This window comes from Oscarella lobularis, chromosome 5, assembly GCF_947507565.1.
Source record: "Oscarella lobularis chromosome 5, ooOscLobu1.1, whole genome shotgun sequence".
In the NCBI taxonomy this organism is placed as follows: Eukaryota; Metazoa; Porifera; class Homoscleromorpha; order Homosclerophorida; family Oscarellidae; genus Oscarella; species Oscarella lobularis.
Window position 1 is genome coordinate 1,326,628 of NC_089179.1, and position 13,979 is coordinate 1,340,606.

The 13,979-nt window shown below is 44.3% G+C and overlaps 5 protein-coding genes across 5 annotated transcripts; 1 reads left to right on the plus strand and 4 right to left on the minus strand.

Moving 5' to 3' along the window:
- Positions 1-56: 56 nt before the first annotated feature.
- LOC136187334 (chaperone protein DnaJ-like) lies at positions 57-680 on the minus strand. Its single transcript, XM_065974912.1, has one exon. It carries the CDS (start codon positions 678-680, stop codon positions 57-59), a length of 624 nt encoding a protein of 207 aa, XP_065830984.1.
- A 105-nt stretch (positions 681-785) lies between these two features.
- Positions 786-3,899, minus strand: LOC136187567 (micronuclear linker histone polyprotein-like). The gene is made up of 14 exons (XM_065975193.1): positions 3,738-3,899; positions 3,586-3,660; positions 3,471-3,539; positions 3,382-3,415; positions 3,253-3,323; positions 3,102-3,203; positions 2,936-2,980; positions 2,725-2,886; positions 2,512-2,665; positions 1,764-2,455; positions 1,389-1,697; positions 1,126-1,330; positions 1,004-1,063; positions 786-950 (listed from the first exon to the last, which is right to left on the minus strand). Exons 1-14 carry the CDS (start codon positions 3,765-3,767, stop codon positions 937-939), a joined length of 2,022 nt encoding a protein of 673 aa, XP_065831265.1. The 5' UTR covers positions 3,768-3,899; the 3' UTR covers positions 786-936.
- Positions 3,835-10,930, minus strand: LOC136187574 (ketosamine-3-kinase-like). Its single transcript, XM_065975199.1, has 8 exons — positions 10,151-10,930; positions 10,020-10,103; positions 4,799-4,899; positions 4,583-4,745; positions 4,473-4,526; positions 4,259-4,400; positions 4,025-4,199; positions 3,835-3,978 (listed from the first exon to the last, which is right to left on the minus strand). Exons 1-8 carry the CDS (start codon positions 10,289-10,291, stop codon positions 3,915-3,917), a joined length of 924 nt encoding a protein of 307 aa, XP_065831271.1. The 5' UTR covers positions 10,292-10,930; the 3' UTR covers positions 3,835-3,914.
- On the plus strand, positions 10,337-12,593 carry LOC136187569 (uncharacterized). The gene is made up of 6 exons (XM_065975195.1): positions 10,337-11,600; positions 11,653-11,787; positions 11,928-12,075; positions 12,130-12,189; positions 12,242-12,357; positions 12,405-12,593. Exons 1-6 carry the CDS (start codon positions 10,365-10,367, stop codon positions 12,540-12,542), a joined length of 1,833 nt encoding a protein of 610 aa, XP_065831267.1. The 5' UTR covers positions 10,337-10,364; the 3' UTR covers positions 12,543-12,593.
- Positions 12,580-13,845, minus strand: LOC136187576 (uncharacterized protein YwbO-like). The gene is given in 5 exon segments (XM_065975202.1): positions 12,580-12,871; positions 12,928-13,088; positions 13,222-13,340; positions 13,400-13,616; positions 13,670-13,845. Coding segments are annotated over 5 exon segments (693 nt in total). The 5' UTR covers positions 13,726-13,845; the 3' UTR covers positions 12,580-12,731.
- Between the last annotated feature and the right edge of the window lie 134 nt (positions 13,846-13,979).

A 13,979-nucleotide genomic window follows, 5' to 3' on the forward strand; every position in this document is an offset into this window, starting at 1 on the left:
CTTCACCTCTTAATTTTCAAATATTATAGGCAGAAAATGCTTAGATACGTCTCACTTCACGTCTGATCGTAAGAGCTGCTCTTACGTTTGTGATCAGACATAAAGAGTCCCAAGGCAAGTACTAAAACTACTATGACAACCATCAGTCGTTTCTGATCGACTTCTGATATGGTCTGTCGTTGACGCGCTTCTCTCCGTATACGATTCTCTTTTTTCGTCGTCTGTCGGCGTTTTAGCGCACCGTAATAATGATTCCGATAAAATTCGTCGAACTGATGGGCGGAGTCTGTTTTAGACGTCGTCGCATCGAAGTGCATGGAATGGTGAACCAGATCGTGACGATTTCGACGTCGATCGTAGTTCTTTCGTAGATCGTAGTTGCCGAGGACGTTGTACGCTTCGTTGACGTCGGTAAATCGTGCTTGCGCTTCCGTCTCGTTGCCCCTGTTTCGATCTGGATGCCATTTAAATGAGAGATCCTTGTAGGAGGCCTTGATTTGGCTTTGCGTCGCTTTGGGCGTCAATTCGAGTACGGTGTAGTAGTCTTTGTGCTTGTCGTTGGCGTTGTCTCGCCTATTCGACGAAAGGAGCCTCAGTCGAGTCACGTCGGTTCGGAATAAATAAGGAGGACACGATGAGAGAAAAGAGCGCAGCCGGCTTTTCGAGACAAATGCAGCCATACGGTACTTTTATACGGGGTGCAGTAGGCGGCACGCCTGCAGCAGGCCCGCCTGCAGAGTCTCTGCCTGCATATCCCCATATCTTGTACCTAGAAACAAAGTTAGTTTCTGTCCTCGACATGATCACAAACAAAAACTAAAATGCACAATACAGAATACAAGAAGATTCATCTATGTCAATTCCGCAAAAATGCAAAATGCAAAATCAGTCTCGAAATCTTTCAAAACATACAGTAGTAGCAGTTTTTCACGCATTTTAGACCTCTTCAGCTGCAAAACGCGCTATCTCCATCACAGTGACTGTACTACCAGCTCATCCTTACCTTGAGGAGACTTCTGTCTGTTCAATCGTCTCATCCACTCTGGTTCAATTGCTCCTGGATCTATATCAGTGAACAAGCAAGCACAAAATTGGATTTTTCGCGGGGGTTACTGAGCCACTCACGTCGTTCCGCCCTTGAGGATTTCTTCTGCCTAGCCTGAAACTCCTTGAGAAAACTGGGCACGGTTTTGTCTTCCTCCTCGCTCACAGATACGCGTGCAATGCGATTAACCAGCTTGCTCAAGCTAGCACTCTCCTTCATCATCCTACCTGCTTCCCCTATCCACCCCGGCTCTTTGCGACCGTCATTGGCCTCCTCCACCACGTCCTTTAATTAAACCGCCCCTATTGTCGCGCTCTTAAGACCCCCTCCTCTTTGAACTTACCGACGACACGCTTCTTTTCGCTTCCCCTTCCTTCTTTCGCTTCATCAAATCTCGCTTCCAAGCAGGCACTTCATCGGCAGATTGCGGCGGCGTAGAAACGCGCCTCGCAGCGCCGGGGCCGCCACTCACCTTCCGTCTCTCTAGCAAAGCTTTCTTCCACCCAGGCACAGCATCGACTTGGGCCGACGGCGGCGGCAGCGCAGACGGCTTCAAAATATTCGCCGTCGAAATTCCGCTCGTCTTTCTTTCAAATGGTCGCCGAACGGCGCGAGGCGACTTCTCGCCGTCGTTAGCTTTAGCATCTTCTTTCTTAGAAACCGACGATACTGTTTTAGGACCGCCTGTGTATCGATCGAGACTGCTCTTCTTTCTCACTGTCTCATCCGTCTCGCCGCTGCTAGATCGAAGGCGAGATCTCGAAAAGAACGACGATGACGACGACGACGGCGACGACGACTCGTCTACGGTGGTTTCTTTCGTCGCCAGTTCCGCCGCTGCTTTCAAATGAGACGACGAAACGGAACGAATACGTTGAACAACGTTTGCGAGTTCCGATCCCGGCGGCGGATCGCCCGTCTTGCGCGCTTTTCCCTGCGAACTTTTCTCGCCGCCTCCGGTTTCCATCGCTTCCTCCACGCCGCCGCTGCCGTAAGTGTCTCTTCTCTTCAGCTTCACTTTCGCGAGATCGAACTCGACGCTCGACTTGCTTCGCGGTCGTCGTTCGAGTGCCGCCAGTTTGGCCAGCGTCGGTCGATACGACTTGTCCTCGTCGTCGCCGCCGGACGACGACGACGGCGTCGATTCTCGTCGTTTCGACGACGACGACGACGACGACGACGACAAACGTTGTCTCTGTTGCAGCTCTTCGTCTTGACTTGATTCAACAGCAAAGCCGGCATCCGGTCGATAGGATTGTTTCAGCGCGCGTCGCTGAGCCTCAATGATATCTTGATTTGATGCAGTGGTGGTGGTTTTAGTGCTGGTGTCTTTAGAGGCGAGAGTCGCCCGCACTTTCTCTGCTGTACTCATTCCCGGCTTATAAGGAGCAGTCGTCGTATCGTCAGCATCTGGATACAACAGATTAACTAAAGAGGAACGGCTTAGAACTCCGCATTATCTTTACTCTTTTCTTCTTTCACTTCCACTGGCTGTGTCAAACGAACCGTCGCTGTCGCTTGTCCGCGCGTCGGCAGTCGTCGATGAGCCATCGCTCCTTTGTGGGCGAGAGACGACTTTGCTTTGAATGCGTCGAGGTTGAGCTTCGGATTTTCTGATATCTACATACAGAAATGCATTATTCGCTTGGTCTCTGTACCACCTCATCATTCTGACTTACAACAACGTCAAAGTCCAGTTCGCCTTCTCCGTCCGGCTGACTCGACTCCCTGTCGTCTCGAACGTTGATTTCGAATTTCATTCCTTTCGGTATACCCGTCGCTTCGTACATCGCGTCAGATTTGCCGTTTCCCACGGCACCACCACTCAAAACGCTCATATCCTTAAAAACACAGTCTCAAACGAGTACAGTACCAAAATAGTCGCCTTACCTCGTCGCCTGTCAACGTTCCTCTAATGATAGCCAAAGCAGCAGCCTACCACAATAATCAACAGAATCAGACACCAGTATCATACGCACAAAGAAACAAAGAAAACCGCGCTTCCTTTCTTTAGCCTACAGACGCCAACGATGCCCAACGAGGTGCGAACGCCTACCTCTTCGTCATCGACACCATCCCTCTTCAACTTGTCGCTGCCCAATTGACCAAGCAGCCTCTCCTTATTGCCTTCGTTCTGAACGGCCCCGCTATTGACAATCTGAACGTCCCATGATAAGAAAAAAACTCGCATGTTTGTACTCTCTCACTTCAGCTCGACTTTGAAGTTCCTTCATAAACTCGGAGTGTTCACCACTGCCTGTAGGACCCATCGTCACTTCTACGGCAACACACCAGTTTTATTACGCATAGAGAGAAGCCCGGCCCTTCCTTCTCACCGTCGTACTCCCGCTCGATAATCGCCTTGGTCTCCTATCCCCAAGAGAGCATTCTTAGTAAAAGGGAGAAAATCTAATTCCTCTCTTACGTCAGCGTCGTGTCGTCTCCCGATAAGCTGCTGTACTTCCTCTGTCGCCGCCGCCGTCATGTCGGTGTTCTAGCGAAAGAGGCGAAATAACGCCTCGGTCTCGAGTCGACTTTACCTCCTGGTTCGAATCGAATCGCGCTGATTTGCCGAGCGGCGGCAGCTCGTCGTCGCTCTCCAGCTTCCGTTTCAACTACAACGTGCGAAAACGAATGATTCGGAACAACGAGGGCGCGTGCAGCGGCGTTCTCTTCTCGCTTCGGCGCGTACCTGAGGTGACGCTGAGGAGATTTCCTCCATCGTCCTTGTTGTCGGCGATTTGTATTCGGAACCGGAAACGTACGCTGTACGGCTGCAAACGAACGAAATAGAGGCGCGATTCGTTCCCCTGCGCGGGGTTGTTTTTCCTGTGCAGCGGAACTGCGTGAACGTAACGCGCGCTAAGGGTTACTGAATTAATTTTTGCATTATTGATACGCACGATTGTCTGTATCCGATTCCAAAATGATTCCTAAGAAACGCTATTTTCATACTGCAATTGATTTTTGCCGGCGTACCAATGATTTAGATAGTGAAATAGTTCGTATGCCAGCAGACGTTCCTCATAGCCTTTTGCTTTGGGAATTTTTGCGTGATAGGCGTCATAGAATGCATCGTCAAATCCGTGAAAAATTTTACCAATAGCCAATTCAAACTCAGAATGTCCATAGAATGATGCAGGATCAAAGGTAACTGTAAAGGAAACAACGTGACCGTTCAATTCAAAATTTAGCCATACTACACCCCCGTACCTGGTTCTTTGTCTGTTTCGCCTATGTTACCTCTCCACAGATCTCCGTGTAAAAGAGCTGGCTGAATATCCAAGCCAACAAACAGCTTGGGAATCTTTTGCTGAACGAGAGGCCACAGTTCCCGTACTTCCCAATCACCATACTGCATATGCGCATATAAAAGAGGCAAGCACTGTACGTCTTATCTTCGAGCCCCAACGTAGATTATGCTCACCTCCTGTTCTATAAGATCCACTTGATAGGAAAGACGATTTCTGAGAAAGAATTTCTACCAAAAAACGAGTCCTCAGGATGACTCGTCGCATTGAATTATTATAGCCTTACCTCCCAATCGTCTGCCCATTCATTCTTTTGCGGCAAAAATCCGCAACAAGTGGCGCAGTCAAACCCAAATTGCCTCACACCATTTTCAGTGTCCACAGAAGAACCGACGCGAACATCATTTAGACGTTTTCTTTTCAGCAAAAGACTATTGTGCAGATGCAGACTAAAATCACAACTTGCATTGCCAATTATTGAAGCAAATAAGCAAAACCGTACTCAGCTATTTTTGCACCAAACTCCGCCTGGTGTCGACGACACGGTCTCAGGTTGAAGTGCTCCATAACAATTGCTGCGCTGCCATCGGATTGAACAATGACCTACAAGTCAACATTTAAACGTTTTAGGCTCATATACATTATCATGAAAAAGTTTTAGTTTGGAAAAATGTCTCGGTTTGTATTGCATGAAATTGCAGGTGTAACAGTAAAATATAAAGCAGAGTGCAACGTGAAGGAAAAAAGAGAAGGGTACTTGATGGTGATGATGATGAATACTATCATCGATGAGCAAGTATTCTTCTCTTCCTCAATCATACAGAATAATTACAAGGAACTGGCCAACTGCTCTCTCCTGTAATAAATTACAGTGAAATTACAAGGAAATGGCCAAATGTTCTCACATGTAATAAATTACAGGAAAATTACAAGGGACTGGCCAACTGTTCTCTCCTGTAATAAATTACAGAAAATTACAAGAGACTGGCCAACTGTTCTCTCCTGTAATAAATTACAGTGAAATTACAATGGAATGGCCAAATGTTCTAACCTGAAATAAATTACAGGAAAATTACAAGGGACTGGCCAACTGTTCACTAGTGTAATAAATTACAGTGAAATTTAAAGGAACTGGCCAACTGTTCTCTCAAGGAATAAATTACAGAAAAATTACAAAGAACTGGCCAAATGTTCTCTCCTGTAATAAATTACAGTGAAATTACAAGAGACTGGCCAACTGTTCTTTTCTGTAATACAATACAGGAAAACTACAAGGGACTGGCACCCTGTTCTCTCCTCTAATAAATTACAGTGAAATTACAAGGAAACAGCCAAATGTTCTCACCTGTAATAAATTACAGGAAAATTACAAGGGACTGGCCAACTGCTCTCTCCAGTAATAAATTACAGTGAAATTAAAAGAAAATGACAGAATGTTCTCACCTGTAATAAATTACAGGAAAATTACAAGGGACTGGCCAACTGCTCTCTCCTGTAATAAATACAGTGAAATTACAAGGGACCGGCCAACTGTTCTCCCATATAATAAATTACAGTGAAATTACAAGGAAATAGCCAAATGTTCTCTCCTGTAATAAATTACAGAAAAATTACAAGGGAATGGCCAACTGTTCTCTCCTGTAATAAATTACAGGAAATTACAAGGGACTGGCCAACTGTTCTCTCCTGTAATAAATTACAGGAAATTACAAGGGACTGGCCAACTGTTCTCTCCTGTAATAAATTACAGAAAAATTACAAAAGACTGGCTAAATGTTCTCTCCTGTAATAAATTACAGTGAAATTACAAGGGACTAGCCAACTGTTCTTTTCTGTAATACAATACAGGAAACTTACAAGGGACTGGCCAACTGTTCTCTCCTGTAATAAATTAACGTGAAATTACAAGGAAATGGCCAAATGTTCTCACCTGTAAAAAATTACAGGAAAATTACAAGGGACTCGCCAACTGTTCTCTCCCGTAATAAATTACAGGAAAATTACAAAAGACTGGCCAACTGCTCTCTAGTGTAATAAATTACAGTGAAATTACAAGGGACTGGCATAATGTTCTCTCCTGTAATAAATTACAGGAAATTACAAGCGACTGGCCAACTGTTCTCTCCTGTAATAAATTAATGAAAATTACAAGGGACTGGCAAACTGTTCTCTCCTGTAATAAATTACAGAAAAATTACAAAGGGCTGGCCAAATGTTCTCTCCTGTAATAAATTATAGTGAAATTACAAGGGACTGGCCAACTGTTCTCTCCTGTAATAAATTACAGAAAAATTACAAAGGACTGGCCAAATGTTCTCTCCTGTTATAAATTACAGTGAAACTACAAGGAACTGGCCAACTGTTCTTTTCTCTAATACAATACAAAAAAATTACAAGGGACTGGCCAACTGTTCTCTCCTGTAATAAACTACAGGAAATTACAAGGGACTGGCCAAATGTTCTCCCCTGTAATAAATTACAGTGAAATTACAAGGGACTGGCCAACTGTTCTTTTCTGTAAAACAATACAGGAAAATTACAAGGGACTGGCCAACTGTTCTATGCTGTAATAAATTACAGTGAAATTACAAGGGACTGGCCAACTGTTCTCTCCTGTAATAAATTACAGAAAAATACAAGGGACTGGCCAACTGTTCTCTCCTGTAATAAATTACAGTGAAATTACAAGGGGCTGGCCTATCTCCTGTAATAAATTACAGTGAAATTACAAGGAAATGGCCAAATGTTCTCACATGTAATAAATTACAGGAAAATTACAAGGGACTGGCCAACTGTTCTCTAGTGTAATAAATTACAGTGAAATTACAAGGGACTGGCCAACTGTTTTCTCCTATAATAAATGACAGAAAAATTACAAGGGACTGGCCAATTGTTCTTTCCTGTAATAAATTACAGGAAAATTACAAGGAACTGGCCAACTGTTCTCTCCTGTAATAAATTACAGGAAATTACAAGGGACTGACAAGCTGTTCTCTCCTGTAATAAATTACAGTGAAATTACAAGGGACTGGCCAACTGTTCTCTCCTGTAATAAATTACAGAAAAATACAAGGGACTGGCCAACTGTTCTCTCCTGTAATAAATTACAGTGAAATTACAAACAAAGGACTGGCCAACGGTTCTCACCTGTAATAAATTACAGAAAAATTACAAAGCACTGGCCAAATGTTCTCTCCTGTAATAAATTACAGTGAAATTACAAGGGACTGGCCAACTGTTCTCTCCTGTAATAAATTACAGGAAATTACAAGGGACTGGCCAACTGTTCTCTCCTGTAATAAATTACAGGAAATTACAAGGGACTGGCCAACTGTTCTCTCCTGTAATAAATTACAGGAAATTACAAGGGACTGGCCAACTGTTCTTTTCTGTAATACAATACAGGAAAATTACAAGGGACTGGCCAACTGTTCTATGCTGTAATAAATTACAGTGAAATTACAAGGAAATGGCCAAATGTTCTCACCTGTAATAAATTACAGTGAAATTACAAGGAACTGGCCAACTGTTCTCTCCTCTAATAAATTACAGGAAATTACAAGGGACTGGCCAACTGTTCTCTCCTGTAATAAATTACAGAAAAATTACAAAGGACTGGCCAAATGATCTCTCCTGTAATAAATTACAGTGAAATTACAAGGAACTGGCCAACTGTTCTTTTCTGTAACACAATACAGGAAAATTACAAGGGACTGGCCAACTGTTCTATGCTGTAATAAATTACAGTGAAATTACAAGGAAATGGCCAAATATTCTCACCTGTAATAAATTACAGGCAAATTACAAGGGACTGGCCAACTGCTCTCTCCTGTAATAGATTACAGGAAATTACAAGGGACTGGCCAACTGCTCTCTCCTTTAATAAATTACAGGAAATTACAAGGGACTGGCCAACTGTTCTCTCCTGTAATAAATTACAGAAAAATTACAAAGAACTGGCCAAATGTTCTCCCCTGTAATAAATTACAGTGAAATTACAAGGGACTGGCCAACTGTTCTTTTCTGTAATACAATACAAGAAAATTACAAGGGACTGGCCAACTTTTCTATGCTGTAATAAATTACAGTGAAATTACAAGGGACTGGCCAACTGTTCTCTTCTGTAATAGATTACAGGAAATTACAAGGGACTGGCCAACTGTTTTCTCCTGTAATAAATTACAGAAAATTACAAGGGACTGGCCAACTGTTCTCTCCTGTAATAAATTACAGTGAAATTGCAAGGGACTGGCCAACTGTTCTCTCCTGTAATAAATTACAGAAAAATTACAAAGCACTGGCCAAATGTTCTCTCCTGTAATAAATTACAGTGAAATTACAAGGGACTGGCCAACTGTTCTTTTTTCTAATACAATACAGGAAAATTACAAGGGACTGGGCAACTGTTCTATGCTGTAATAAATTACAGTGAAATTACAAGAAAATTGCCAAATATTCTCACCTGTAATAAATTACAGGAAAATTACAAGGGACTGGCCAACAGCTCTCTCCTGTAATAAATTACAGGAAAAATACAAGGGACTGGCCAATTGTTCTTTCCTGTAACAAATTACAGGAAAATTACAAGGGAATGGCCAACTGTTCTCTCCTGTAATAAATTACAGTGAAATTACAAGAGACTGGCCAACTGTTCTCTCCTGTAATAAATTACAGTGAAATTACAAGGGACTGGCCAACTGTTCTCTCCTGTAATAAATTACAGGAAATTACAAGGGACTGACAAGCTGTTCTCTCCTGTAATAAATTACAGTGAAATTACAAGGGACTGGCCAACTGTTCTCTCCTGTAATAAATTACAGAAAAATACAAGGGACTGGCCAACTGTTCTCTCCTGTAATAAATTACAGTGAAATTACAAACAAAGGACTGGCCAACGGTTCTCACCTGTAATAAATTACAGAAAAATTACAAAGCACTGGCCAAATGTTCTCTCCTGTAATAAATTACAGTGAAATTACAAGGGACTGGCCAACTGTTCTCTCCTGTAATAAATTACAGGAAATTACAAGGGACTGGCCAACTGTTCTCTCCTGTAATAAATTACAGGAAATTACAAGGGACTGGCCAACTGTTCTCTCCTGTAATAAATTACAGGAAATTACAAGGGACTGGCCAACTGTTCTTTTCTGTAATACAATACAGGAAAATTACAAGGGACTGGCCAACTGTTCTATGCTGTAATAAATTACAGTGAAATTACAAGGAAATAGCCAAATATTCTCACCTGTAATAAATTACAAGAATATTACAAGAGACTGGCCAACTGCTCTCTCCTGTAATAAATTACAGTGAAATTACAAGGGACTGGCCAAATATTCTCACCTGTAATAAATTACAGAAAATTACAAGGGACTGGCCAACTGTTCTCTCCTGTAATAAATTACAGTGAAATTACAAGGGACTGGCCAACTGTTCTTTTCTGTAATACAATACTGGAAAATTACAAGGGACTGGCCAACTGTTCTCTCCTGCAGTGAAATTACAAGGAAATGGCCAAATATTCTCACCTGTAATAAATTACAGGAAAATTACAAGGGACTGGCCAACTGCTCTCTCCTGTAATAAATTACAGTGAAATTACAAGGAAATGGCCAAATGTTCTCACATTTAATAAATTACAGGAAAATTACAAGGGACTGGCCAACTGTTCTCTCCCGAAAACTATGTCTCGGTACTCAGGTACCGAGACAAAAAAATCTCACCTTCTTAGGCGACGGAACTCTCACTGTATTCGTACTCTCTATTGCTAGTAGGCTTTCGAATTCACCCTCAAACATTCGTTTGGCCTTTGAAATAGGATGATTTCTGCAGTTTGTAGTCATTTCTCGCCTACTTCACTCTTGGCGTTGAACTTGATGAAGACTTTTCCGAAGTCTGTATCATAGCTGGCGGCATCGTTTATACAGCCGCCCGATGCGTTCGATATGTGCTTCAATTTTTGAGTTCTCAGCTCGCTTCGAAGTAACCTTTCCATGGTACTGCAGTACGCGTTTTGAGACGGCTTCCTGTCGCCTCTAGCGCACGCGCTGGTCACCTCGTTCGATCGGATGATGTCGGATTTCTCGCCTAATCGCCAGCCAAGTACAAAGAGAAGTTGCCAAGAAACTATTGACAATTGTCGAGATCGATCGTCTCGATCTCACAGTCATCACAGACACAAACGCAAAAAATCTCACACGGATGAGAGAGAACGAAGACACCATCATCATCGTCATCGTCATCGTCATCACCACCATCACCATCGCGACCGTGGCACTGCATCTGAGCAGGACTCGAGAACGATTGATTGTGACGATGCCAGTGAATTTTCATCATGTCACAGAGTGGGTCAACTGCGACCGGAAAATATTCCCGAAGACTTAGAATTTTCCGACGCCGAGCCGGATGGGGCGTTTCCTCTTACAAAAGAGCAGTCGCTGTTCACTGGCATTTCCAAGATTCAATGTGACAATGACGGCGATGTGACAGGCAGAGTTTTGGATGGGGACGCTAGTGATAGTCTCTGTCACGACGGTGACGATATGCATAAGCTGAAAGAACGACCGAGCAACGGGAAAATTGTCATACAGTTGAAACCGTCGTCCAAGGTGAGACGAGCGCCTCCGCCGCCGCCGCCGCCGCCGCCGCCGCCGCCGCCGCCGCCGCCTTCGAAGTCGCGCGATAATTCGACTCTTTTGCTGGGAACGTGGAAAGAAGTCGAATCGACGGCGTCGTCAAAGCGACGTCATCGACGCAGATCGCACTCGCCGGAAAGAGATCGGCGACGACAACAACAACGACAAAGAAGTCGTTCTCCTTTGCCGCTGCCTGGCAAGCAATCAGACAAAACAGCCGAATTGAAACACTATCTGGCCATGTGCCGAAGCATTGCCGAGAAAGAAGTGACGGCGGCACGCGACTTGGCGACTCAGTACTACAACCCGTCGATGGTATACGCTGCCACGCGTCATCCGTTTGCCGTCGGCGACAATCGTCCGGCTCCGCCGGCGCCCGTTCCTAGCACGGTTGACGTTTTGGAGCAGATACGACGACGCATCAACGTGCAGAGCATGGATGCGGCGAGTTTGACTGATCTGTTTCCTGTTTCGTGCGGCGTTGAGCATCGCGACAATCCCGCGTCGTCGTCGATGTCGTCTGCGACTTCTGCTAATGACGTTTCTTCAATGGCAGAGAAGTCTGTTGTTGATCAGTTAGTGAGTAAACGGTTTCTTGCCCAGCGTCGACTTCAATTTGATCCGTATGATTACATTGCTCGTCAAACTTTGACGGAGGTAGAAAGAGAGGTAGGAAGGGAGCGACGTAGGGTGGATTGGCTGCTTTCAAGTCTAATTTTAGTTAGATAAAATAAAAAGTAAGGAGACGGTGGAAGCTCAAAAATCTGCTTCCATTACTACTAATGCCAAGAGCGTTCAGCCTCAAATGCTTACTCCAGAAGAGTTGGCGAGCGGAAGGCAGGCTTGGGCCAAGAAGGTACATGCCACTGTAAATAGGTAGAGATTGTAAATTAATAGAGTAGTCACACAGTTTCTTTAATAAATTTGCAGTAGAATCTCTAGGCCTCTATATGGTAGACACTTTTGGTAGATAAATTGTACTTGCCTTTTCTCTAGGATCAATTTTCGTCTCTGCAGCCAGTGAAGAGTGGTGTCGGCTTGCGAATACTGCACAAAATGGGCTGGAGAGAAGGCCAGGCGCTGGGTAAATCAGGCAAGGGAGCAATCTGCCCTTTGGAAGTAGCAGTCAAGTTTGACAGAAAAGGTATAGAGCTGTGAAACTACCGTTATCATCATTCCGTACATTCGTCCTCTCCAGGCTTGTCATCTGAAGATGAGGTGATCTCAAAGAAGAAAAGCAAACCAATTCAACTAGAAGGCAAGCGTAGAAACCAACATACCGTTAGTCATTTTTGTTTTCTCTGTACCAGGTCGACATCCCGTTTCGGTTCTCATGGACACGTGTGCGCAACGACAATGGCCTCCACCACTATTTGTATTGGCGGTTGATGAAGGCCTTGCTCACGCTAAAGATTTTCAATACAAAGTAGATTCCCTTACAGATAGCGACTTTGTCGTTCATTCTCTCCTAAGGTCTATGTTCGCGATTCTGAATTTCGTCCAAAGTCGTTGGCACACAATAAGAAGGAAGCGAAGATGGATGCTGCAGTAGCCGCGCTACTGGGCCTCGGCATCGTCACTAGTGACCAGATTGAGAAATTGAAAAGCTGATTTTGCCATTAGATAACCTAACGTGAAAACAAGAGAGTGGTTAAGTCTCGATCGCATTTAGAAACACCGCACAAACTTTAATCAAACTCAAAAGCGGACCCTTAGAGGATCTTTCGCCATTAAGTTGTCATTAGTGTGGACGTTTCTCAGAATACATAAACACCAACAGCAAATGAGGGACGCCAAGCGCTATAGCTGTCCACTGGGGTTTTCCGAACTGAGAAGACCTTCAAAAACGCTGGAAAAGACATCAGGTGGTTGAGCTCCTGATAATTCAAAGGTTCGACTGTTTGGCGTGCTAATCTGGAAATGGGGCACACCACTGATTCCTATAAATCAAAGCTGTTCCCCCCTTCATCGAGTCTCTCTCGTCCTCCTTTCATACGTTTAACGTTCGTGGATGCCATTAGCATTGCATCCACCTTTCCGATGATGTCCCTGTCTTCCAGAGCGGCACGAGCCTCGCTGCCGTCGAGTTCAACCTCTTTGGCAGCGTCAACGAGAACGCCAGCATCGTTCACGTCTTTTCCTTCAGCAAAATGATACCTAGACCCAAGCATACGATGCAAGGCAAAATACGCCTTTTAGTTCTACATTGGGAGGGACTCATGGTACAGCTAATAAAATGCACTAGAAATGAGAAGGGTGCTGTAAATTGAAAAAAAAACCTTCATAGGACCTGAAAAGAACTTCGGCCAATGAATTTTGCTTATCAAGCCCTTTTCCCGCGGCCCATTCCAAAAGAATGTGGGATCTCTTCGTATTGACCGTCTTCTTCACTCCGTCGAACTTCAAACCCTAGAAAAGGAGACCAAGCAGTGAACCGATGACTGCAACAATCACGGTAGCATTCTTACCAATGGAGCTCCCGCTTTGGCGAAGCGCGTTTCGCCCGGATTTCTCGCCATAGCGGCGCCGCGTTCGCCGAACTTTTCTCTGTAGTGATCCTCGAGAAGTCGGCCTTCTTCTCGCATATGCGGATTGAGCTGAAACGGGAGCCATTTCACTTTGAAGTCGATCCGATCGGCGTGCTTTTTCGTGGCAAGTTCGAGGTGGCGTTTCCCCACCCAGCACCTTGCATGACAAAGCCGTCGCAACGCTTCTCCCATGTGCAGAGCAGCTCTTACCAAGGTCAGACGGTGTCTGACGTCACCTTGATGTTTAGAAGAGCTCTCGAACTCATCCGAAAGACAGAAATTGTGGTGGACAACGATGGAGTAGCGGAATGACTCACGGAAAATAACGCGCGCTCTGATGACGCGCAGGGTACCAAGAATTCTCTAATTACATAGTAGATGTAAATTTTTTTCAATTTGCTTTGTTGTCTCCAGCATGTCTCCAGTAACAGATGATGCTCCACTAAATTGTTTGAGTTGGTAGCGACAATACGAATAGGACTAAAATTGATCGAGGCTTGTACGTATAGTCTTATTGGTT